Source organism: Vitis riparia, chromosome 19 (assembly GCF_004353265.1).
Source record: "Vitis riparia cultivar Riparia Gloire de Montpellier isolate 1030 chromosome 19, EGFV_Vit.rip_1.0, whole genome shotgun sequence".
Taxonomy (NCBI): domain Eukaryota; kingdom Viridiplantae; phylum Streptophyta; class Magnoliopsida; order Vitales; family Vitaceae; genus Vitis; species Vitis riparia.
In genome coordinates this window covers 9,361,468-9,386,539 of record NC_048449.1, presented here as the reverse complement: position 1 = coordinate 9,386,539, position 25,072 = coordinate 9,361,468, and the positions used below count along the sequence as shown (strand labels likewise).

Genomic DNA, 25,072 nt, shown 5'->3' with positions numbered 1-25,072 from the left:
AATCCATGTGTGGGTGAGTAAATATTACTTTGAAAACAGCTTCGTAATATGACCAAAGGAGTCTTTTACAGCAAAACGTAAAATAACCATGTTTCAATCATAACAATTATAGTAAAAATATTTTAAAGTATCAAAGTGATGGCTAAGATTTACAAAATCACACATTACCGACCACAACTATAAATGTAAAAGGATATATAAAAATAAATAAATAAATAAAGGAAAAACAAATGAATAAATAAAACTCATATCAACTTTGGATTGCAAATTTAGTTGGCAAATAGTAGGGCTAATCCAAAAGCCAAAAATGGCTGGTAAAAGACAGGTGGTATTAAAAAAAATATTACAAAAAGGAAGATAACAATAATAATATTATGTATGAACAATGAACAAGACTTTGCGTCTTGTGAGATTCTGTATGCACTGCAGATCATTTGTCAAGGGCTGCCATGAAACCGAAAAAATAAATACAGTTCCCAGGCCAAACTTGTTGCTGCAGACCCCACACCCTCAATTCATTTTCATGTCTCATTTTGAGGGTGGATTAATGCTTAAAGCTTAATGGCTTTGCTTAACTTTTGCCCAAATTGGGATGTTCTTCCCTCTCTACTTGTCATATTAAGGAAATTCCCGACATTTCTTCAAAATTATTGCATTGTATTTGACCCAAATTAGTTTGATCGGTATCTGCAGCAACAAAACACACCAGAGAAGAGAGTTAGTTTTCACACAAACGCCCCACACCAAAAATTCATAATAAGAGCTTTTTGAAGGCATTTATACCCAACCTATTCGGTTTAACCATCTCAACCACCCCAATTTCAAGATATTGCCTGCTTTCTAGTTTTACAAAGATTTTGGTGAGTTCTTCATTCTAGAGCAATGGGAAATAATATGGAGATAGTCCAATTTAAGAAACATGAAAGCACCCTGTAATTTTTCTGTCTTCGAAATTGAAAAAAGATGAATTCATTCTCTATGGATTTCAATGTCCAATTACTACATGCTAAGGGTTTTTTCTTTTCTTCTCCTTTGGGTTTGCAGGTGTGTGAGCAAAGTGCATGGGGATGGAGGAGGAAAATGTTGTATCCTCTCTAGACGAGGATTGAAATTTCGGAGGTCGGCCGGTATTTCTCACCCCACCCCAACAACAAACACAAAAACTGCACCCATCCAGCTGCTACTTGGGTCTCCTACTCAGGGACAGGGATAGAGGAGCTATCCTATGCATGCCCTATTCTTAATTCCCTATTGATGATCAATACATGTAAATTAACTTATTATCCTATTAAAAGAACTGCAGGGCGCTTAAACAAGAGTTCCAAATAAAGGAAAAAGAAGACTGACATGTACATAGACAAGTTGAAGATTGACTGCAGGAATAGCTGTGGCAAGGGCATCAAGAACTTTAGTTAACCGAAGCCAAACCCTTCACTAGCTTCATGGATAGCAAGCAGCAAGCGCTCTTGAAGCTGCTCCTTGGAAGAATACTCAGGGAGGTCTAGTTGATTGAAGCTGAAGAAAAATAAATATTAGGAAGAGAAATTGCAATCCCAGACAACTGTAGTTGGATGCAAGAAGTAACATATTGTAGTACACTAATCCCACGATCTTAACACTGACCAGGTATGAGCTGATGGCAGCCGCTCTGGAGCTCCATATGCCTTGTGGATTTGAAATTTTTGAGGCCCAGATATACCTTGCAATGCTTTAAAACCATCCAATGGAACCTGAAAAAACACAAGGAAATACTACATTAAATAAAGTTCATGGTCTCAGAGTCAGACATGCATTTACCAAAAAAATTGATCATTTTTGGACAACCATGAAATTCTTGTAATAAATAAACTCAACAAGCCCTTATCCTAACTTCAGCTTTAGCCCAAAAACAAGAAAGCTAAGAATCAAAACTTGCATACAGCACTTTTGCATTCATCTATCATGTACAGCATCTCAAGGAGAGCTTTTAGCAAGATATCAAGTGACCAAGTGGCAATGCAATTCTTCCTCTATATCAGTCCCACACTTAACTAGGTTCCACCTCCATGCCAAAATAATCAAGGTTATTGAGAAGAGAAATGAACAAAAAAAAGACAGCAAACTAACATATGGCCCTGATGACAAATTTATGGAGCTAAGACTTTCAAAATCATCCAGGAGACAAAGCGTTAACCTATAAATCAGATGTCAGAAAACACTTCAAAATCAACAAAGAGCACAAATGTAACCTAAACCTCCATACCAGATGATAAAATCTATGAGGCTGTTTAGAAACTGTTTTCCAAACTCGAAAACATGTTTAGTAACTTTTTAACAGAAATTTTGAGAACTTATTCTAAAAACATGGTGTTTTTCTGATAACATATTTTAATTATTTTTACTTGTTTTCACCTATTTTCTAAGTTGTTTTAAAAAATAATTGCATAATTATGGAGAATGATTGAAAATAAAATACTACAGATAAACATTATTTTTAAATATATTTGGAAACACAGAAAACAGATTGAGAAAATTCCAAGTTCCCAACTTCCCAACAAGACTATTATTCTAGAAAACATTACAGAACTGTTTTTGAAAACTGTTCTCAAACAAATCCCATGATTTTGATAACATTCCATCAAAAAATTTATTCACAAGCAAATGGTCCAGTACAAATTTTGAGGAAGACCAAGCATGCATTGTCATATTAGATGAACCCATTCGGTATGGATGATCAAATTACCTTTGATGTTCCAGTAACAAATTGCAGCAGTCTTGCCATGTCTTCCTTGTTGAAAGCTTTAACCACCTCCCAAAACCACTGAACAACACTAGATGCTGCAGTGTACCCTGTGTACTCAGTGTTGGCCTTCAGATCATCCACTGCAAAAATAACATCATTTAGACATATTAAAGGAAGCTTCTGGATTGTGCATACACAAGATATGTGCTTAGGCAACACAACTTACAATCAATTTCTGGGAGTCCACTAATAAGCAGCTCAAGTTCTTTATCATTGAAAATAGAAATAAGTTCTCGTGGAACCAATTCATTGAAGCCTTCAAGGAAGGAATTGATTTGAGGACGAATAGCATTTGTCAAGATATGCTCAGCAACAAGGTCTATATACTCATGCTTTGTTTCTTCTGTGACCCTTATATTCCTTCCTCCAGGTTTAAGCTCATAATCGGTAACCTTTTTGAGCAATAACATACAATGAATAAGTTGATAAAAGAAACTTGGACAGAAACTCCACCCCACAAGAAAACCAAGCATTTACATAAAAAGCAAGATGGAATTCAAGAAGACCCATACCTCAGTTTTCTCATAAAGAATGTGTTTTTCCTCATCTGGATCCATGCTAAATGTCATTTCAGGTATGCAACTCACATCATTCTGTTACAGTAAAAAATGCAAAGAGCAAAAACTGTCACTCCACGCAAAACACTACCTCCATGACAAAATGTCTTTTAGAAGCAAAACAAATTCTGTATAATTAAAGCCACACACCTCCAGCATCCACTTCAAATTCTTGTAGTAATCAGGATCAACAGCCTCTATATCATGGTAAGTCACCTTCACACCAAGAATATGCTTGTAAAACGACCGAGTGAAATAAACATCCAAAAGTTGACCATCAAATAGCGCCTTTGCAACCTGCAGAATAGATAGTACCAAAAGAAAAGATGGCTTTAACCAACAAAAACATAATAAATTCCCATTATCAGAAAGCATAAGGTTCAGAAAATTACCACTCGACCCACAAATTTAAAGTAGGAAAGGTGTTCAGTCTGGTAGACTGAATTGGGGTTTGGCTGGAATGTTGAGTTGTTTCCCACAGTGGTGAAAAGTAAAGCTCCTTTGTCAAATATGACTCTTGACAGCAATTGATACCATTCTCTCGTCAGACCACCAGCATCAATACCCTCTTCACCTTGAAACTGCACATTCAAACGCCCCTTTAATTCCTGAGTTGGTCGCAAGCGCAACTGATTGTATGAGTCCTCTAACACATATGCTCGCCGGACACTAATCCGCAGTGAACCAGAGAGGTGTTGCTCATGCTGTTGCCTGATTCTTGAGCGGAAATATGCTCTTTTATTGTCAAAATCAATCAGCCTTGGTGCTTTCAGCACCAACGAAAGTGATTTCTCCAACAAGCCTGGATTCTGTCTGATAAAAGCATTTAACAGCCGGCGGTGCTTCTCAGCAAACCTTACAAAAGTGACAGAACCATCAAGCCTTCTCTGAGAATCCCCTCCATATTTTGTGGATAATGGAGCTGAACTCCCAGCGAACTCTTTCACTTCTCTTGCAGTTATATTGGCATGATCTTGATGCATGACAGAATGGTTTGCTTGTAGTTTTTCACACAAAACAAAGAAGGCCTCAATGAAGGGCAGGAGCCTTTGGGTTCCGGGAGGAAGAGGAGGTGATAAAGATGAGGTACCCTGTACATGCTCACCAATATTAACATTTGACATAGTTGGAGAGAAAGAGCTGTTCCCAAGCTGTGTCTCAGTCGTGCTTATACAGTCACTCAGTTCTTGCCACAAGGGTTCAAGTGCAACATTCAATTTCCACATAATGGTTTGCTCCTCTGGTTCCCCATCACTCTCCATACCCTTATTCCCATCAATGTTTGGCGAATTGAGTGAACTAAGCACTTGTAACACGCGTAAGATGGCAGCCCCAGCCATGGAGGCAGCACTCAGACCAAGCATGTGTGTATTCCTCAGGGTAACAAGCTCACTGACAGCTGAACTACTCAAATGATGAGCTAAATCTGAGAGCTCAGAAGTAAAGAACTTCCGATGGGGAACAGCAACTGAGGCCAACTTCTTCAGCACCTCGCCAGCAAATTTGTAAACTTTATCCGGAAGCCTGTTAGGTTAATGGTTCAGATTAGGCAATAAGAGAGAGAGAGAGAGAGAGAGAGTACTAAGGATGGAATACGGATATCTCAATTAGGTTAATGCCAAAATGATAAACAACTAGAAACTCTAGAGGATGGAAAAAGGATATCGCAATGAGGTGAATGCAGACTGCTAAATAAACTAACCACCACAAAAGAAACTGCTTTACAAGGTACCAGTAAGTGCAGAAAATTTTTGGCAACAGTAAAAGATAAGAAAATGAGAGCACATATTGTAAGTACCCTTCATAGCCAAGAAGACTACAGAGGTTGTGCAAATCGGACTGTGGGAGCTGCAAGAAGATATCATATGTATTGATGCATTTCTTTCCATCTGAAGTGGACAACTCAGCAGAGTGACCTTTATCTTCCTGATTAGAATTTTGTTCTAACAGAGTGGGATCACCCGATGCTTCATTGGCAGGCAAATTTTGGGAATCATCTGTTGCCTGTTCAGACTGAGTCTGACACTCTAACTTTGAAGCTGCACTATTAACAACCACTTGAAGCAGGTTCATGACCTGCACCATGAATTCATAAACAATAAATAAGAAAAAGGGTAGAGCAGAGCTATTTATAAGACTGAATATAGATCAGTTTCAGCAGGAACCCACTTGTACCTGATCAAGATGAGCAATGCTTTGTAAAGATATTGGTCGATCCAAGAGCTTCAGGAATAGTATCAGGGGAACATCCCCTTGCTGAGAACTACCTGAAGGATTCGGTGAAACTCCTCCTTCAACAATTTTCTCCTTGCATTTATCCTTCTTGGTTTCTGTGTATTTTGGACTTGAAGACTCAACAACAGATGATGGATCAAAGTAGAACAAAAGGTTTGCAACCACAGGATGATTTGTTGCTAAATAGGTCAAAATCTCAATAACTCGACGCAACACCACAGGAGGAAGACCTGTAAAAGAATGACCTAATAGATAAAGAAAAACCGTAAAGCATAAGGGAAAAGAGATGAATATGTCACATGAGTTGGAAGTAATACCATCCAACAACTGTGATCGTCCATACACAACATTGGACTGACAACCATAAAGCCTTTGAGAATTAACTGTTGCCAATTCCCTGATTGATCCCTCAGCCTCAGGTTTGATCATATCGAGCAAAAGACGAACAAGAATGGCCCTTGTACCACTATGCACACATAGGTTCAACAAGAGTCTCTGCAGAAGGCCTTTACCAAGAGGCTAGCAGTGTGAAAAGAAACAAACCAACCATGTTAATGTGGCATATGCAATGAAAATTTAAATGTCACTCCCAAGGTTAAAATAAATAAATAAATAAATAAATTTTTAAAAATCAGATGAAATTTGGAAATGTACTCCCAAGTAAAGGAAACTCCAAAAATTTTGGCATTCAGAACTAGTAAACAACGACCTTTTCCTACAATGCTTTTTCAATTTTGAAGAGAACTTTAAGATTTTGTTTTGAATTAGTTTATGATATTTATCCAATAATTAATAAAGCATCCACAGCAAGTTAAAATGGAGAGCAGATATTAGATACTTGATTCAATGTCTAGATAATTCGTATGTGTGTTTGTATATCTATAAGAATTGCATTCTGACCAATGAAAATTTATACCTTGAACAGCCCTAAGGCATAGATGCACTTAAATAAAGTATAATTTGTGCTTTTTATTTTCTTTGGGGTGGGGTGGGGTGGAGGTCATACCACTTGTTTGATGCTTATGTCAAGAGTAACATTATACTTGAAAAACCAAGCACAACAAAGGAGGAACCCAGGAACCTTCCATTGTTTTGAAAATGAAACATAAAGTTAAATAACAGAGGAAATTAACATGTTAAATTCACTTTTCAACTATCAAAATGCATTTTTTACATACATATGAGCATTTTTAGTTGGATACCTGAGCTTCGCTTGCAAGTTGTTTTACCCAGTAACCATAAAATGAAATATAGCATACCTGTGCCAGTCGAAGGAGCCGGATCAGTGCTTTCAATGCATTTGCACCCAAAAGTGGCTCGCCATCAATTTCCTTCACCTTTAAGCTGTCTGAAATAGCAGAAGCAGCTTTTCGATGAAATGAAACCCCAACACCTCTGTCTATCACTGTCTGTCTATCAAACCCCAAACCATTCCTCCTATTATTAAGCCTGTGGCTAGTCCCAAAAAGGCTGCGAGCCTGGTAATGACTCATTGCTCTGTCCCTGAGCATTTGAGCTTCAGCGATTAATGGAGACGGTAAAGCAGACAAGACAGCTTCAGAAGACGTCAAAAGTACCTAACATAGAGGAAGACAAAAGATTATTAAACTTAATTTAGTAAGAAAAAGCAATGTTAAGAATGTAAACCTCTTCACGCAATTCAGCAGGAAAAGTAGCTATGATTGAAGCATTGTCCATGTCCACTGGTTGTCCTTCAGCCTGCTGTGCCACCCTCTGTGCTCTTTGCTGAGCCAAAACTTCTGCCTGGATATCTGGGGGGAGAGCAGCTAAAAATTCAGGATCAATATCTTCTCCAGAAGGCGGTGCATAAGTTGGAGCTTGAACAGGCTGAGCTTGCTGGGAAGCCAGAACTTCTGCCCGTAAATCTTCAGGTAATGCCTCCAAGAAGGTTGGATCGATAGCATTTGCACTAGGAGCTTCACTATTCATACTATTTTGATCTGTCTGATCAGCATTTACAGAAACCAGAGTGTTTTGCCTTGATTGTGGCTCATCCGTACCATATTCAGAAGCAGGCCCAATTTGCTCAGTTTGATCTTCAGTGCTGGCACCATTCATATCAACATCAGCGCTAGCATGAAGAGTATTAGCATGACCATCACCTGCATTAGGGATTTCTAAACCAGAATTCACCATCTCACGATTATTGGACTCATCATCCATTCCTGAAGATCTATCAGAATTCCCAGGCTCAATTGGTGAACCGTGCAGATTTGCAAGCATTTCAGGACCTCCTGGGCATTGCTGATCACCATGCAAGTCTGCAGATAAAGTAACCAACTCTGGCATTCTCTCCACCGGCTCACTGGAAGTGCCATTTCCATCACTAATTTCCATGCCATCATGCACATTTGGTGTCTCATTTGGCACAAGTGACTGAATTGACATAGGTTCATGTGCCTCTAAGCACTCGCCTGCTTCTTCAACAGCCTCCAAGGCGACATGTTCTTGACAGGAAACAGTTTCAACTGTTTGACTAATTTGATGATTTGCAGTTTCATTACTGTTTTCTTCATGCTGCCCTTCACTTCTTTGACTTCCAGTATTATCTCCCCCTTCTGCCGGTTGACTATCATTAGACAGGGGAGCATCCAATTGTTGATTATGCTGAAGTCCTGAACTCTGGGTTTGCCTTTCAGCATGAGTGTTTGCTGGAGCAATACTGCGTAATTGAGATATGAAATGCTCCTCTACTGCTTGTGCGATAATGGTAGCCTGACTACTCCCTTGTGGCTGCCCATCATCAGTCCACCGACCATCACCTGGCCCCCTTCTTCCCACCATCTGAAACGAGTCCATACCTATAGAATAATCAGTCAAAGGTGGGGGAGCAGCCCCACCCAAACGGTCACCAAAGAGACTAGTTGGCATATGATCGTAAGGAAGAACCGGAGCATCAAACATGTAGAAATGAGCAACATCAAAATTTCCGGCAGACAATGCTTCTAAATCCCTCGACGAGTTTGTACCTGATGACCACATTGAAACCAGATCTCCAGACTGGGATGGTCTCAAGAGGAGAGGATGCTGAAAACCATTTATTTCTGTAACAGATCGCTCAAAGGATGTTCTACCTGTCTGACGGCGGCGTTCAAACCCTAAAGGCCTGCGAAAGCTTAAAAGATCATCCACATTCACCCCTCAAAGGGTTCAGCAGCAACTTCAATTAGTCCACTTGCAGCCCCTGGCTGCCCAAGTACTTGTAAATGATCTAATCCATGAAGCGCTTCCCTCCACCTCACCTCTATGACACGATTTTCATGGAAATCATCATCCTCTTCATCAACCATCTCATCATTATAATCATCTCCCAGACCACCATCATCATGATCTTCAACATCAGTGTCCGCCAGAGACATAAGACCAGCACCATCTTCTGCTATATCCTCATCCTCGTCCTCCCCATCATCATCATCCTCATCATCCTCTCCATCATCCCCCATGTCATCATCTTCATCACCCATATCATCATCTGCCCTATTCTCTACATGATAAGTCATCTCAATTTGGTCTGTGTTGTGCAAAACTCCACCTTCATCCATTTCTTCACGCATGAAATCCATCCCAAGCTCCATAGGTGGGTTGGCAGTCATAGCCTCTTCCACTTCTATTCTCATTTCTTGCTCCACTGACTGATCCTGATTTGCATCATGATTTCCTTCGCTTTGTGAAATTCCTTGAGGCTGTCGCTGCTCTGTTCCTGCTGCATCCATGAGTTCCTGTTGGCTGCTTCTATTCTGATTATCCCCACCAGTCTCTGCAGCCAATGGTGCAATCAACTGATCATCAGATCTTCCATTTGAAGCTGTGGATTTTTTCTTGTTCAGACCATCAGACTTGAAAACTTGATCACTGTTATTAGCAGCTCTTGTCAGGCTTTCCAAAGACTTGACTATAAGATTTGAAATTTTGGGAGCATCAGGATGGTCCAAATCAATCACCTCAAGAATGCTAGTTAGGCACTGAACCATTCCTCCATCTATCATGCTTTTTGCTATGTCGGGTGAACAGCCAGATCCAGGTAAGTTGCTTGAGGATGAATTTTTTGACAAAATAGAGTATACCAAGTCGGAAAAAGCAAAAACCTTTTTATCTGGCAATAAAATGCTCTTCGAAGAATTGCACTCCAGGTTTGAAAATGAAGATAATGCTTTAACAAGTTCACTGATTACTCGCCTTCGCCCTTCAGTAGAACGGCTGCATAGAACAACCAGAAACCATGAAGCTTTTTCGGACAATTTGTCCCTCCATTCATCAGGCCCTGCAGTTTTATCTACAGATAGTGGAAGAAGCCGATGCAGAATATGATGAAGAATCCCACCATTTCCAGGAATATCTAATTGACTAGATCCTCGAAGTTGAGACATTTCCAGATCCCTTCTTAATATAACCCCAACTGAATGTACATACATCAGAAGAATATCACTTAATAACTTCAGAACAAAAGTTACCTTAGCAAGTCCTGCAGATCGTTCAGAAAGATTGTCCGACTCAATCTTCTTAGTCTCATCAACCTTTGATTTACCCTTTACCTTGGTAGTAGGTTCATCCACCTCCATAGCAGTTGAGTAACCTGTACCATCTTCTGGGCTTTTTGGAGCAGGGTATTTCAGTACAATTTCAAGAAGAAGATCAATAACTTGAGTGAGATTCGCAGGGATCTTTTTGTGGCCTTTAGGACACTTTCCTGGTCCATCATGTATCTTATTTTCGTGAATCCGCACACATTCATTAGAAGATAAACCAAGTTCAACACTGGAGGATTTTGGTTTGTCCTTTTCTTTTTCCTTTGATAACACGATGACAGTCCTCCCTCCTGATGATTCCAACTGACAAACTGCAGCTGCAGCTTTCATGAAAACCACAGGATCTCTAGAGATAACCGGTGCCATTGATGTTAAAAAGGCTCGAGGGAGCACACGGCCAGCATGCCGGCTTCCACTTAGAGTTTGTCGTATCTCCAACTCCATAGCTGTTTGAAGTGTCTGCGGATCTTCAAGGAGATGCCGAATGATAGCAGATGCTACCGTGTCATATCCAGGAAAGAAGCAGCTTCTTGGAAGACTGAAAAGAGCAGCCATACCTCCATTTTCAAGGAACTCCAAGGCTAGAGAATGTGTTTTTGTTAGGCGAGCACACAGCTGTAGAACAGCCTGCATGACCACAGCAGGAACTTGCTGTTTTAACAATTCACAAGTAACTAACAATACCCTACGACTCTCTTCAATTGTCAAATAACCAGTAGATTTGCCTAATATTTTCTCAAGGGTGGAATCAGGTTCCTTCTCATGGGCATCAGAAGCCAACTTGTTTTCTGCATCTGGTGGAATGGACAAAGGAGCATGCTCTCCAGTCGAGTCAGGTACAGATCCTACTGCATTTCCTTCCGTAGTTTCAGAAGAAAATCTAGAACGGGACTGCAACAAGTTATCCAAGATAAGCAGTAGAGCACTTATGCATTTTGGGACTAGAACCTCATTCCCGAATTCATTTCTAGCCTTGAAGCTCATCGAAATATCAATTGCAGCAGAAACAATACCATTACGTGCAGCAATTTCTCGTGTACTTCCATCTTCAAACAGAAGCAATGCTAAAATATGTGATATCATATACAGTGCACTAGCATCCTTTGAAAATTCCAGTGGACAAAGCTTTAGCTGCTGAATAAGATAAGTGACCACCTTTGATCGATCTTCTCCTTTGCTCCGATTGCAAAGAGTCACAAGCAAATCTGTCAATGGGAATGCCATTGTATCACTACTCTGAAACAACTTCATCGATGCAACAAGGATATCATCAACAGGCGGTGCCTTTGTTTGTCCCTCTTCAGTCAGAATGTCCATTGACTTATCAATGCTATCCACTTTAGATGTTTCTGAAGAACTTCCTAGTGACAAAGCAAGTGCCCGAGCCAGTTCATCATCCTCCTGCACAGGATCTTCAGGACGACTAAACAGCCATTCCATGGCCAGTTCAACACTATTTGTTTCCACCCTTCTCAGCGCTTCCTCAGCTCTTGCCCTTGTAAAACCCATCTCGACTATGGTAGCTATAGTATTTTCATCAGGAGGAGGGGGCATGAAAAGTTGATTTGTGCTTCCACCATTGCGATTTCGCTTAACATCCCCAACACCAGAGTATATATGAGTAACAAGTGAAATAATGGAAGTGATGAAAGTTGAACTACAACTTGGGAACATGGGGTGGTTCCAGACAGGAAGCATTACATCCAGAACCTGAGACTGAAGCATACGAACAAAAGCTTCTGGGTCCCTCGGAACAGGGAACAACCCAATGGACAACCCAACAGCAACAGGCTGAACAAGTAGCTGTGCCTGGGATGCAGAGTTTGGAGATAAAAGCAATGCAGAATTGATAAAATACTCAAGGGCACGACAATAACTTTGTAAAGTATCAAGCAGCCATGAACTGTGAGATAATTTGCTTCCTTCACCCACTTTTTCATTATCAATGCCTTGAGTTGGAACAGAGTAAGGAAGGGTCCATAACAACTGACTTGTAGCTTCAAATGTTGTGAGTAGCTCCTTGAAGGTTCCATGGACATAAAAGTTATTAACCATTGCTGTGTAACAGGTACGCCGCCTGCCATCAAACGTGAGAACTGCTATGTCATCCACAACCTTTCCAAGATATCGGCACTTCACAGAGAGTGACAAATCAAGCCCATTTGAGCTAGAATACCCTGAGAAACTAAGTGCCTCAAGGAATACCTTAGCCAGTGCAGTCCCCAGGCTCTTTGAAGCTGAACTCAAAGTCCCTGAGTCAGCTCTACGACGGTTTGGAGATGTGAAACCCTTTACAAGAGCTGTGAAGAAAGAACGCAAAGTGGAAGCTAGTTTATTAAGATTTTCTGAGACAAGGACATCAGGGCTCTTCTTTTTTAAATCCTGGGAAGATGTTTCTGGCATATTGGCAGAAGCTTCTGAATCAAAGTTTAATGCCTCCAGATGACGGCCAGTTCTTCCACCCCGTATGCGTGTCAATCCATGTCGACTCCGACGGTTTAATCCTTCACCAGAACGAACCATCGAAAGAAACTGACGTTCTCCACCCCACTGAGGATGAGAAGTACTCCTAACAGAAACAGGGTTCATGTGTCTGACCACAGGAATGCCATCATCATCACTCTCTCTTCCAGCAGCATTAGATGTTGCTGAATCTGTGCCTTCAGGTTCTAGATCAACATTCTTCTTTTCATCCACCTTGGAATCACAGCATAAAGATATTTGCCACAGTATTTCTCTGTATACTTTGCCAAGGTCTTTCAATACATCAGCATCTGCAGTACCCAATTCAGAGACCACAGTGGTAGTTCCCTTCAATAGAAAATTGGAAAGAGATAGAATACCTTCAAGAGAAGCAAGACATTTCAAAACTTTTGTTTGCTTTGCATTTTCTACTTCAGCAAGCTGGGCTCCCCCAACTGAAAGTAAGAGTTCATTTGTTAACTTCAAATGTTCTCTCAGGAATAAACACACAGCCCTAGCCAGGGAAGCAGAATGCTGTGGTGAGAAGTTCCTGAAGGCAACAGAGATACTCTGACCTACTGACACTGAAAGAGGCATTAAAGGCAAAGTAAATAACTGCAGAACAGCTTCAATTCCCTTCTTCTCAACAAAAATGCGGCATGTATCAGCATTTTGAAGAATTGTTTCAAGAAGACGAGCAGCATTGCTTATGCATTCTGGAAGGAAAGATTCAATATTAGCCAATGAAGCATCAGAAGAGGGCTCCATGGCCTGCTCAGAGCTTTCCATCTTGGATGATTCCTTATCATCTGATGCAACCAAATTCCTGTCTTCAGCATCGGTTTCCATGGGAATCGGAGTAGAAGGACACATAGAATCACTGGATGATGGAGGAGATTCAGCCCCAGATCCTATCTTTGAAATGGCATTCAAGATCTCAATCAGCATGTCCACTCCAGGTCCACGCAATGAGGAAGCATGGCGCATTAGTTCATCCAGTCCACTGGACAAGGATCCTGGAGTATCACCAGTCAGGGCACGCAAATATGTCCTGGAAGTAAATATTTCACAAAGCACCTCAAAGCATTGCGATCTTTCACAGCCTGAAGGCCATTGTTATTCAGGCATAAGGCATCCAAGCACTGAGGTATGCATGCTATGGCTTCAGCAGAGCAGAGAATGCCATCCATTATAGCATCCATGAAGGCAGAAGGGAGACCAGCCGCATCTAAGACAGGAAAACAGGTAGGGTCTTTGTGAATGAGATCACTCATGACGGTTGCCGCAAGCGAAAACACCCCCCCACCAAAATCTTTGGCTCTTCTAAAAATAATGCATAAGCAATGAGGCAACAAACTCTCCTCAGAACCATAAATACGAGTGGTACTTCCAGGGGCATAGGTTCCAAGAGATATGGCCCTTAGTAAAGCTTTCATTAGTAAACGACGGTGATAGGCGACCAATGCCTCAGAATAAAGAGGCTGTATGTCATCCAACTCAGTAGAAGTACCAGAAACTAGTTGAGTTTGCTTCCTGCTACCATCGGAATCATCACCTGGCTGCTTTGAACAATTTTCCACATGAGATACTTCTACTTTCAGGCGAGAAATGGTATCATCCAAACCCCCCAAATCTCTGAACAATGCAGCAGCTGGATTACTGTAATCCATAAAAGCTTCTAGAATATGTACAGCTGTGCTGACCAAATGCAAGTGTTGGGGCTCTGTGTCTTTAAGAAGAGGGAGAAGAGTTGGTATGAATCCTGCCTCACGCATGGCTGAGCAACCTGATGATGATGAGACCAAAGCAGTAACAACAGATAATAGAGCCTCAGCGAACACAACAGACCACTTTGAATTATTACTTATAACAGAATCAATGGCTTTCTGCATAAGACTGGGTAAGATGCCTCGATGCCCACCAGATGTTACAGCATTCAATACAGATGGCTGGCGAGACCGATCTTGACAAAGAGCAGCCAATGATAACAGACTCAGAATTCGAATTTTTATAGGAATGGCATCTTCATAGCTCAATAATGATACCAATTCATTGGTCACCTCTGGCACAGCAGTAAAAAAGGAAGCCAAGTCATCAGCATCACTGCCTGATTGAACAAGAACCATAAAGGCATAGAGGCGAATGCATGTGTACTGCTGGCGAGCAGCTAAAGAGCCAAATGCCCTTGCGAACCGCAATCTTGTCAGAAGAGAAAATCTTAAACTAGTGGGTACTTCATACTCTATAACTAACTTATTCAAAAGCTCAAGATCAGTCTCTTGACAAGTATTAATATTAGGCAAATGAATTATTTGTAAACCTTGGGCAGATTTCTCAGAACCTGGTTGTCCATTTGATGGCTCATTCACTGCATAGAACTCAAAATGGAGAGTACAACCTAAGTCATAAGCAATTTGATCACACCCATCTTGTACACTGCATGCAATTAATCCAAGGCCTTCTTCCTTTCCCCCCAACCTTGTGCAAAAGCAAATAACTTTGAATTTAAAGAAGCATCCCTTATGGGGTATTTTCCAATTGATTTCTTCAAGAAAGCTGCTAAAGTTTGAAGACAAGCCTCAACCACATCTGCGTCCGTAGAAGCAAGCAGAGCTGAAAGATGCTGCTGCATTGATGTAAGAACCCCAAAAAAAAAAAAAAGTTAATTGAAAGTTGGAAGGAAAAGGCCAAATGGAGGGAGAGATTTTTTTAGAGAGAGAAAGAGAGAGAGATACTTCATATGAACTATAGAAATGCTTATTTGTGCAGTTCTCCAAAATTATTCTTATGACACGGAGAATTTGAAGAACAGCTTCTCTTGGGAAGGGAGGATCAGATTCTAAAAAGTTATCCTCAACCTGCAAATCCTTCCTTGGCTTTATGTGCTTCTCAAAAAACGAATCAAAATGATTAAAAAGATCAACCCAATGATGGAAATCTCCCTGCACAAACAATAATAAGCATCAATCAAACTTCAAATACAGCAAAAAATAAAATCATTCTAGTTAAAGATTATAAAGGCACCTTATCGAACTCCCAAATAAAACATTTTAGGGGTTCTTCTATATTCTCAAGCGGAGTAGATGTAACACCATTGATGAAGGATCTAATTTTTGGAGGCTGAGACAACAAAGAAAAAATGTCATATTTTCCAGGCATAGTACATTCCTGAATATCACCATGGTGTCTCACCAACACAAGCATATAGCAAAATAGAAACTATACTTAAAACTTAATTGGAAAAGAAAGACCAACTGCATAAACAAATGCACTTATACTACAATTTTAGAACAACTAAAACCCATGCAATTGCTTTCTTATATACCTATGTATGTATGAGTGTATGTATGTGTATGTGCTTGTGTATATACATGTATGTATGTTAGTATGTACACATAAAAGAAAAACAGAAAAGAAAAAGGTTGTCACTTACATTTCCTCGGGTGCATTCAATTAGTAAACAGTTCATACGCACATGGATGGAGAAAAGTTACATACACACGTAAATGAAGAGATTGACATATAAAAAAATGAGATAAATAAATAAATAATAAATAAAAACACAAAATAAACAGTTTCACAAGGTCAAGGGTCCTCACGCCTATGGGGTTGATCAACTGTATCTTTGCTAAGCATGCCAATGGGGTTGCTCAACATGCACACACATCATATGTGCTGGATAAACATAAGTTACATGAACATATCAGCATACAAAAAAAATGACATAAATGGGTGCACAAAATCCAATGTCCACACCTATGGTTTTGATCAAGTCAACATTGGCCGATCACACCAATGGGTTTGATTGAAACACACACAAGTTACATGGAAGAGATCAGAATAGAAGAAAACAAGATATAAATAGGGTTGATCGACTCAACATTGGCTGAGAATCTTGAGATAATGAGTCAGCAGTTTACTTAATTCAGGAAGAATAATTTTTGGAGTCTATTGCAGCTTGGTTGCCTCTTGGTTAAATCACACGTATTTCCTCATTATGGAGGTAACCACTTTTTTCAGTTGTGTAAGTTTGGGCTCTTTTGCTCCCTCCAAAAAGAAGTTCTTTGTTTGGATGCAGTGCAGGAGAATATCTTAACTGAGTATAGGGAAAGAAATATTAGCATGTTGAATCTTTCTTTTTTTTGGACAAGTAAAATCAAGTGTATTAAGAATAATAACTTGTTGAATCTTATGTCTTATATCGTTTGGTTTATGGGAAATGAAAATAGAATCTCAACTAAGCGAATAACCCCTTTAGGTTCAACTGAGGATAGGGAACTAGCTCATGAAATGAACCAGGACCCTCATGAATCAGTGCTGCAAGTGCTAGAACGAAAAGGAGTTCTCCAACCAACTCTTGATCCACCATTCTAGGGCCCAGAGCCTTTGGTCCTTGGTACTCATCTTCTTTGGGTGGCTTAGGTGTTTGCCAAGGTTTCTAAGGAAATTGTAGCCAGGCATGGTGCAATTGTGAAAAGAAGCACCCAAAGGCATGGAAATCAACACTCTTGTGCCTAGCTTTGGCCTTTTGTTGCCAATAAATTGTAAAATTTTCAAAGGAATTGGATTTTTGGAGGGTACAATTTGAAACAAATTGTTCTAAGATCTTAATACATTTTGTAAGTGGATTCTTTAAGGGAGAGGAACATTTATGGACTTCATTGATACACTTTTAGGAAGAAGATTGAGGCCCCTGTGCGAATAAATTGAAACAATTTTTTGCAAAATCCCAATACTGAACTACTAATCATTGTATTCTTCAATGGATGGGAACATGGGTTCTCTCTGGACCTCATTGATAGATTTTTGGAGGATGGTATTGAGGTCTCCTTGTACACATATTTCTCTTGTCTGCCTAGAAATACCGTAAGTTGAAAAGTGAGATATCTAATTGGATGGTTCGCTCTTGCTATTGCAGTACTCATTGCTGTCCAGGCTTTAAATTACTCCACTTCGAAATACCATTTCTATTGCAACCACTTTTTAGTGGAAGTTAACAACCAAATAACCAATGATTCAAGACAGTAAAAATGAATGCTCGCTTTGGCAGCTAAGAAAATGAAGAAAAAAAGGCAATTAAAATTGTTAATCTTGGATCTTTATTCATGCAGTATCAGAGAAAAAAAAAATCTCCACTCAGTTGAACCTAATACAACTACTGGCTTAATTGAGATGCTATTTATATTTCCCATAAACCAAACAACATAAGACATAAAATTCGAACTATTATTATTTCTTCTCCTAGCCTCAGCAAAGGGTAAAGAAAAGAAATAATAATAAGAAGCAGAAACAAGAATTACAACCATAAAGTATCAACTCTTAAGTCCACAAAATCACTTGCCAAGCTCTCACATATATAACACGGGAGTAAAACCAGAAAACTGACAACATCATCTTCTATCGTATTCAATTATGTGACCAATCATTCAACCTTTTTTTTTTAAATTTCTTCTTCTGTTTTCCTTCTCAGTTTGCTCGGTGAAAAAATGGATGGTATAAAAGAATCAATTTTTACCCCAATTTAGTTGCTTCCCAATATGTCATATCAACAGCTGGTATTATGATGCTATTAACAATGCTAGCATCACCCATTCAATGTAATTGAATTAAATTCCTCAATTTTCTGAAACAAAAGTCAGGATAAAACATAAAATTGGAACTTTTCTTTTCTTTTCTTTTCTTTTCTTTTCTCAGTTTTTTCATAAACCAAACATTTAACTAAGTCATGCAAAGAAGGAACATTATCCATCAACAAACCAGCGTACTTCATCAAAAAAATTTGCCATATAATTCAATTTAGTGCTATGAACAACAAAAGGCGATCATGAAGAAAACACATTACTTTGAAACCACCACCAACAAATCGCAACATCGATCAACAAAACCAACATGAAAACCTAAACAACCTAAGTCTCAACAATCTACAGTTCCAATCAACACAGAAACAAACATATCACCAAATTTAATCAAACTAATTCGTAACTATATCGCACTGACCACTTCTAGTGCCCTCCTCCGCTTCAACTTCATCTTGAAATTGAAAGCATTGCACGAATCGAAATCGCAATAGGGAATCGATCAATCCTCCGCGACGAGAACTGATCGACAACGATCGAATGACGGAGATTCGACGGAATTGGAGAAAATGATAAATTAAGGAAAAATAGTAGGGCTTTTTTCTTATCTGTTGTTCTCACAAAGATCGGATCGTAGCAATTGAGTTCCGAGATGTATCGGTAGCTTTTTCTTAAGGTTTTGCTATCGAATTTCAGGGTTTTGGATGCGATCGCATACCAAGAGAGAGAGAGAGAGAGATTCTGACTGGGAGAACTGAGGAGTGGTATTTTTATAGAGAAAGGAAAAGGCGAGAAAATGAGAGAAATGGCACAGGAAAACAAGTGATTGGCAGGAGAGAGTGTGTGTAGGAATTTCATTTTTTTTTCCTTCTGAATTTTGAACTACCGAAACTGCCCTCGAAGTTTCTGAGTCTGTACGAGTCTATCTGACTCGGTGGTTTTGCAGAGAAGCCCCTTTACAACAGAATAATTTTAAATGTTATTTTGATTCTGCATGTTTGAGGATGAAATCATTATGATGCCATTCTATGTAACACCATTCATATATTCAACAAACTATTTATTACACTTAATTTTTTTATCATTGTTTAATAAAAAGTCAAATTTTATTATGTTTATCTTATTAATCGGCTAAAATCTTTGTATTTTATTCTTTAATTTTAAAAAAAAAGTTTCAAAAAATATGATCAAACTGACCTATTTTCTCTTTTTTATTTTTAGAAATTGATAAAAATAAGAATTAATTGATTAAAAATGATGAAAACATCCTAAATTTGTAAAACTAATCTTCCCCGTTTTTTAACTTGAAAAGTAACCCATTTTTTACATAAATGCCCTTCAATATTTTCATTTTTTAAAGAAATGTTTACTTTTGCAAGAAAAAAATGAGGGCATTTTTGTCAAAAATTGATATTTTTTAGGTTGAAAAAAGGTAAAGGATTAGCTTTTTAAAGTGGAGAAGATTTCATCTTTTTTAATCGGTTATCCCTAAAAATAACTCTCACTTATTCTCCAAAAATTGTTTTATTTCACTTTATTTTTAAAAAGTATTTACAAAAAAAAAAAAACGGCCAAACAATATTAGAAATTTTTAAAAACAATTTTTTATTTTAAAACTTGTTTTTAAAAACTATTTTTTATTTTTTAACTTAAAAACAGTTTTTGAAAACAAGTTTTGGAAAACACAGTTAAATGGCCTCATTTTTCCTTTTGTTTTTAAAAACTAACAAAAACAATTATTACTTATTCTTGAAAATTTGTTTTATATTTTATTTTGTTTTTTAAAATTGTTTTAAGATAATAACAGTCAAATAATGTTAAAAAAATTAAAAATAAAATTACATGATCAAACAGGCTCTCAAAGGACGTCTTTAATGGCATTTATTCTATTTATTTATATTTATTATATAAAATTGTGGGACAGCAAATTAAGTATATAAACTAAAAATAGGTTTTATTTCACGTGATAACTTTTATTTCCCATTAATTAATTTGAAATTATAAAACCACCCATCAGAAAGGAAACCTGGGTGACAAGTAACGGGAGGGTAGTTTAGTAAGATACAAAATCGTCAGCAACAGGAGAAAGGTCGTTTAGTAAGGTAAAAATTTGTGGAAAAGAACCGTGGTAAAATTAAGAATTACCAAAGAGTGACCTCATTCCTAAAGGTGCATTGCAATTGGAGGTTGGGGTTTCTTAGTGAGGAAGTAATAAAAGTTGGGTATCATGAAGGACAGACCCGGCCCATAGAAGACCAAATCTTTTTAGCATTATGGGCCTTGGGCCTTGGACCTTGGGGGGACAGAAATGTTCCACAGGAACCTGAAGACATCTACACGTGTCCATAAATGAGAGAGTCCTTAGAATGGTATGAGTCGTATGACTACTGACTTGTCCAAAAAAATTCTTACCAAGTCTTGTAAATGCCTTGTATGTGTCTTGTCTGTTGAACATTCTAGAATGATAGGAAATCATATTATATTTGTAACATTAATGGTATGTTGAATCAATTGGGCCAAAAATTAAGATTTGACCCATAAAAGTTGCATAATTGATGAAAAGAATATAAAATATGAAGAGACCAATATACCCTTCAAAACTATTTTGAGTATTTTCTATCACAATATTTGACAAACTTTTTTATCTTAATTTTTTTTAATAATTATTCTGAAAATTTATTGTTTTTAGGAAACTAATTTTTTTTTAAAAATATATTCTAAAAATATATCATTTAAAAAAAATAATTTTGACATATTTTTAGTTATTTTTTACATACCTAATTTTAAAAATATATATTTTCCAAGATGTTTAATTTTTAAATAATAATAATAATAATAATTTACTTTTATTTATTTAGAAAACGGTGTATTTTTTTCTAAATCACTAGATTAAATTAAATTTTATTGAGATTTACAAAAGGAATAAAATTTAAATTAATGTTTTTTTACTATTTTTTTTTTCATAGTCAATAAAAGTAATTTTTGGAAAGATAAAAAATTCATATCCTTCTTCTCAATTTTCACACTTCCTCTAGGTCTTTAACTTAAATAGTGAACTTGAACCAAAACTTAATTTTTGGGCTCAATTAAGTCCAAAACACAATTGTCCCTGTTATAAACCCGCACACCTTTGGTATGGTTGTTGAATTTTCAATGTAAAATATCTATAATTACTTTAATGAAGAGGGTATTTGTAACTGGGGAAAGGTTGCCAAATATATTGCAAGATGAGGTTTGGATGAGGTTTGGAATCTAAATTTGAACAAGACTCCTCGTTTAGGACAATGGTAAACCTACCAATGTAAGTTTTTGGCCCTTCATTTTCTTGGGAAAGCTAACATTTTCCTTTCTTTAGGTTAAAAATTTACTTGTTCAATCCAACTATTCTTTGCTAGTTGTCAGTCGGATATGAACACCCAGAAGAGAGAAAATTCCCTAGAAAAGTTATCTGAAACTTTCTCCTACCATTCGTGGGTTTCTTTTAGATTGGGAAAAATGGATTCTTAAAGTCATTCTTTTTCTCTTTATATCAGAAAGGACCAGAGAGAGAGAGGGTGGCTGCAGAAGCAATTGATTCCTTACTTTGGCCACAATTCATACCAAGTCCCAAGTATCCCAAACCCAACAAAAGCACATTACAGGGTTGTAGGCTTCATTTTTCAACACAAAAATATACAACATGTGAAATGCAGCAGTAATGATAAACACAGCTTTTGATCTTTTATTTACAGCAATTGAGATCAAGACATGGCTTCGTCACTGCTATACAAACACAACACTTTTCATAACCTCCAAATGGAAGGGGAAAAAAGACGATACACATGCACAAGACAGCCCTTAATAAGTAGATTTTACAGCAAACTGCATGGGGGTTTACGTTTACAGCCTTTGCTAATCTGGAAAATGAATCCCCACTGGTTCTGTAGGCTAGATTAATGAAAACGATGATGTACAGAAACTGACATGGTAGAGCAGTGGCTTTACAAATGATAAAAGCTCTAGTTTGATTCTTTACTTGTAGACATATTAGGACATAGCAATTTCAGCAGTTGTACAGTGTCCAATGAGTCATGCTCTTAAGAGAAATAGGGTATCTTGTTCATGTTCTTTTGTCTCAGGTGGGCTCACCAGGTGAAGTATAGAAAATCTTGATTCACCAAATATATGTTCTCACACAACAAGACCCTGGGAAATCACCTAATGATTAAGAAGGAAAAAGAGGAGAGAATCGATATAATATGCATTTAGGATTGCTTGAGGTTGTAACCTCTAGTTTTTGCAGCATAGCACTGTATGAGCATAACAAATTAATGCATGGACATACCAGTCTATGACATGGGCAACTCGGGTTTCTTCAGTCATCATCATCACTCATTTCAAAGACCATACTTCTAACAAGAGAAGAGTCAAGTCCTAACAGTTTTCCATCTTTGAATCTGCTAATAGAAATTGCCGGCCTTTGCTTACTTGAAGAAATACCAAGAGTATTCGAGGCCATGACAAGGCGTTTCCCAACCTCAGTTATTTCAAGCTTATCCCTGGAAGTTCCAGGTCTTGAGTTAGTTGACAGTGAGAAAGGTGTCTCCCTTGCTGGTGTTTTGGTTGTGAGCAGTGGCGTGGTACCAATTTGTATGTTTGAGTGATTGCCATCTGTTGGCACCCTCAATGGTTCGTTTGACCAACTACAAATCACTCTAGAATTAACCTCAGAGCTTGAAGGACTTCCAAAGTGATTCATGACATCAAAATTTGAGAAGTATCTCTCAATGATACCTGAAACTGATACTACTTCGGATGACCTTTCACTAGGACACTCAACCACTTTGCTGATCCATTCTTTCCTATGCTCTTCTTCATTCCCCGATGTACAGAAGCTAGACCTCTCCTTGGCAGAAGGACCTGGAATTTTTTTACTTCTACCAGGGCATCCATTCTCAATGCCACTCACTGTGCATGCCAGGGAGCGATTTTTCTTCACTCTCTTCCTTCTCCTACTTTTCCTTGAAAAATACACAGTTCTTAGAAGCCCCCACAGTACAGCTTTGAGGCAATGATATCTTTTTATTCTCCTCCTCTTACCTTTACTTTTGTTTTTATCCCTTACAGCAATTGCAGTATAGCTTTTGGGTTCCATAGGATCAGTTACATTGCTACCATCACAAGTTTGATTCCTCGTTTCTACAGTTACATGGTTGGATAAACCGGACAAATCAGAGCCACCTAGGGAACTCGCTTCTGTGTGTAAAAACCATGTTCCTTTCAAACCCTGGAAAGCATGCTTTATAGGCACTGATTCAGGCAGGTGGTAAAAGCACGATTTCCGCTTCACCTACCAGAACCAAAAGGAAGATGAATAAACACATTTACAACCATGCAATGAAGATGAAGCAGAGCATTAAAAAGACAACCCATTAGAAAACCAGAACTTCAAAAGAATCCAAAAGGAAAGGCACATTTGAAGGATGTACCATTAATCCATAAACCCTGATCTCTCCCAGTTCTGGGAAACAATTGAAGTGTGTTTTCTCCAGCTCTCCTGCAGAACAGATTCAGATTGACTAAACTTCCCATAAAAGATAAAAATATGCAATATCATGCTCCAAGATATACAACAAACCGAGAAATATTTGACTCTTGAATCAGATGTAACTGACTGAGACATTCTTAAGTATCTTTTAGGAGATATCAATGCCCAAAACCAACTTGCTCCAAGAGACATTTACATGCCCATTTCGATGGAATTTTAATGATCAATTAAATCCTCAGTCAAGTACCTTAGGTCGAGTGCAATCATCAAAGAAGTTCCACATATGATAGAAAACCTATCAATTCAATACACAAGAATGAACCTAAATTGAAAACACTGAAGTCAAATAGGAAAAATATCTACAAAGCATGTTGTGACTATGCTAATACTGTAGAAACTTGGAACTCGATGACTCAATCAAATAAACAAATAAAAACTGAGTGCGTGTTTGGATACATTTCCTAGTTTTTGTTCTCGAAAATAGAAACTCTTATACAAAATTTAAGTAAAAAAATTTTACTTTCACAAATCTTTTAAATTTTGAAAAGGGTTTGTAAGAACACAAGGTAAATTCCTTGTTTTTGTATAAGAATTCTTTTATTTTGTATGGGTTGGACCTTCATTTTCTTTCCCCTGTTTCTAGTTTCTGCAAGGTTCTTATCTTCATGTTCAGAAGTTCTTTGATTTATGGGTCATTGGCCTATATATTCCTTTCTACCAATAAACATTTGCCCCAAATGCAATTTCTACAGTACCTCTGCTTCTTCTAGCAAACATGTTTCTTAAAAAGTGAATCAACAGAACCCAAGAAAAAAGAAAGTAAAGAAAGAAATCAAAACCACCATTCCAGAACTCTTCCCAACGATCACTTCATTCCTAAATCTCTTTTCACAACACATAGCAATATAAAACAGCAATGACCCACAAGGATTCATGGCACCATTACAAAACAAAGCTCCATTCCGCCCCCCCAAAACAACCAATTTCGTGAATCACACACAACTAGCTACAGAAAACAGCAATACCCAGAAAATTCATGGCACAAAATTTCAAACCAGAGCGCCATTGCCCCAAAAGAAGCAATTTTTTCCTTTATTTATTTATTTATTTATTTTGTGAAAAAACACATAAAAATCAGAATTTGATCATCATTTAGAAGAAATACATGACCAGAAAATGAAGTGGAAAAATAAAGGATCAAGTAGAGGAGAGGCATACTCATGAAATCTCCAGACGTAATATTTGGAGAGACAGAGAGGGCTACGTGGGTGCCCATGTTGGTGTCAGTGAACACTGGGACTTCAACACTACAACCCATCACTGGCGGGGCGAAGACAAACCAACTTTTGGCTATATTGGAGTCATACATATATATATATACTATG

General features: G+C 38.1%; 2 protein-coding genes across 4 annotated transcripts; both read right to left on the bottom strand.

Moving 5' to 3' along the window:
• Positions 1-231: 231 nt before the first annotated feature.
• Positions 232-18,967, bottom strand: LOC117908477 (E3 ubiquitin-protein ligase UPL1). Its single transcript, XM_034822074.1, is given in 19 exon segments — positions 232-687; positions 1,348-1,515; positions 1,624-1,730; positions 2,723-2,862; positions 2,949-3,174; positions 3,295-3,375; positions 3,490-3,636; positions 3,732-4,863; positions 5,138-5,415; positions 5,515-5,804; positions 5,892-6,093; positions 6,834-7,151; positions 7,222-8,732; positions 8,735-13,648; positions 13,651-15,057; positions 15,060-15,210; positions 15,320-15,526; positions 15,609-15,704; positions 18,582-18,967. Coding segments are annotated over 18 exon segments (11,343 nt in total). The 5' UTR covers positions 18,615-18,967; the 3' UTR covers positions 232-687; positions 1,348-1,412.
• A 2,891-nt stretch (positions 18,968-21,858) lies between these two features.
• Positions 21,859-25,020, bottom strand: LOC117908478. Of its 3 annotated transcripts, XM_034822076.1 has the most exons (4): positions 24,906-25,020; positions 23,629-23,696; positions 22,485-23,489; positions 21,859-22,345 (listed from the first exon to the last, which is right to left on the bottom strand). In XM_034822076.1, the coding sequence occupies exons 1-3, from the start codon at positions 25,003-25,005 to the stop codon at positions 22,515-22,517; spliced, it is 1,143 nt and encodes a 380-aa protein (XP_034677967.1). In that variant the 5' UTR covers positions 25,006-25,020; the 3' UTR covers positions 21,859-22,345; positions 22,485-22,514. The 3 variants fall into 3 exon arrangements, with proteins under 3 accessions (XP_034677967.1, XP_034677966.1, XP_034677969.1); XM_034822075.1 differs by having other exon boundaries at positions 21,859-23,489; XM_034822078.1 differs by lacking the exon at positions 24,906-25,020 and adding an exon at positions 23,935-23,978 and having other exon boundaries at positions 21,859-23,489.
• Positions 25,021-25,072: the final 52 nt, after the last annotated feature.

What these genes read in the sequence shown, in the direction of transcription:
- LOC117908478 (XM_034822075.1), bottom strand. Translation starts at nt 25,005, where the DNA reads ATGGGTTGTAGTGTTGAAGTCCCAGTGTTCACTGACACCAACATGGGC. An exon ending in TACGTCTGGAGATTTCATGA is followed by an intron (nt 23,697 to 24,905) that starts GTATGCCTCTCC and finishes TCTGTTCTGCAG; the next exon opens with GAGAGCTGGAGAAAACACAC. An exon ending in TCAGGGTTTATGGATTAATG is followed by an intron (nt 23,490 to 23,628) that starts GTACATCCTTCA and finishes TGGTTCTGGTAG; the next exon opens with GTGAAGCGGAAATCGTGCTT.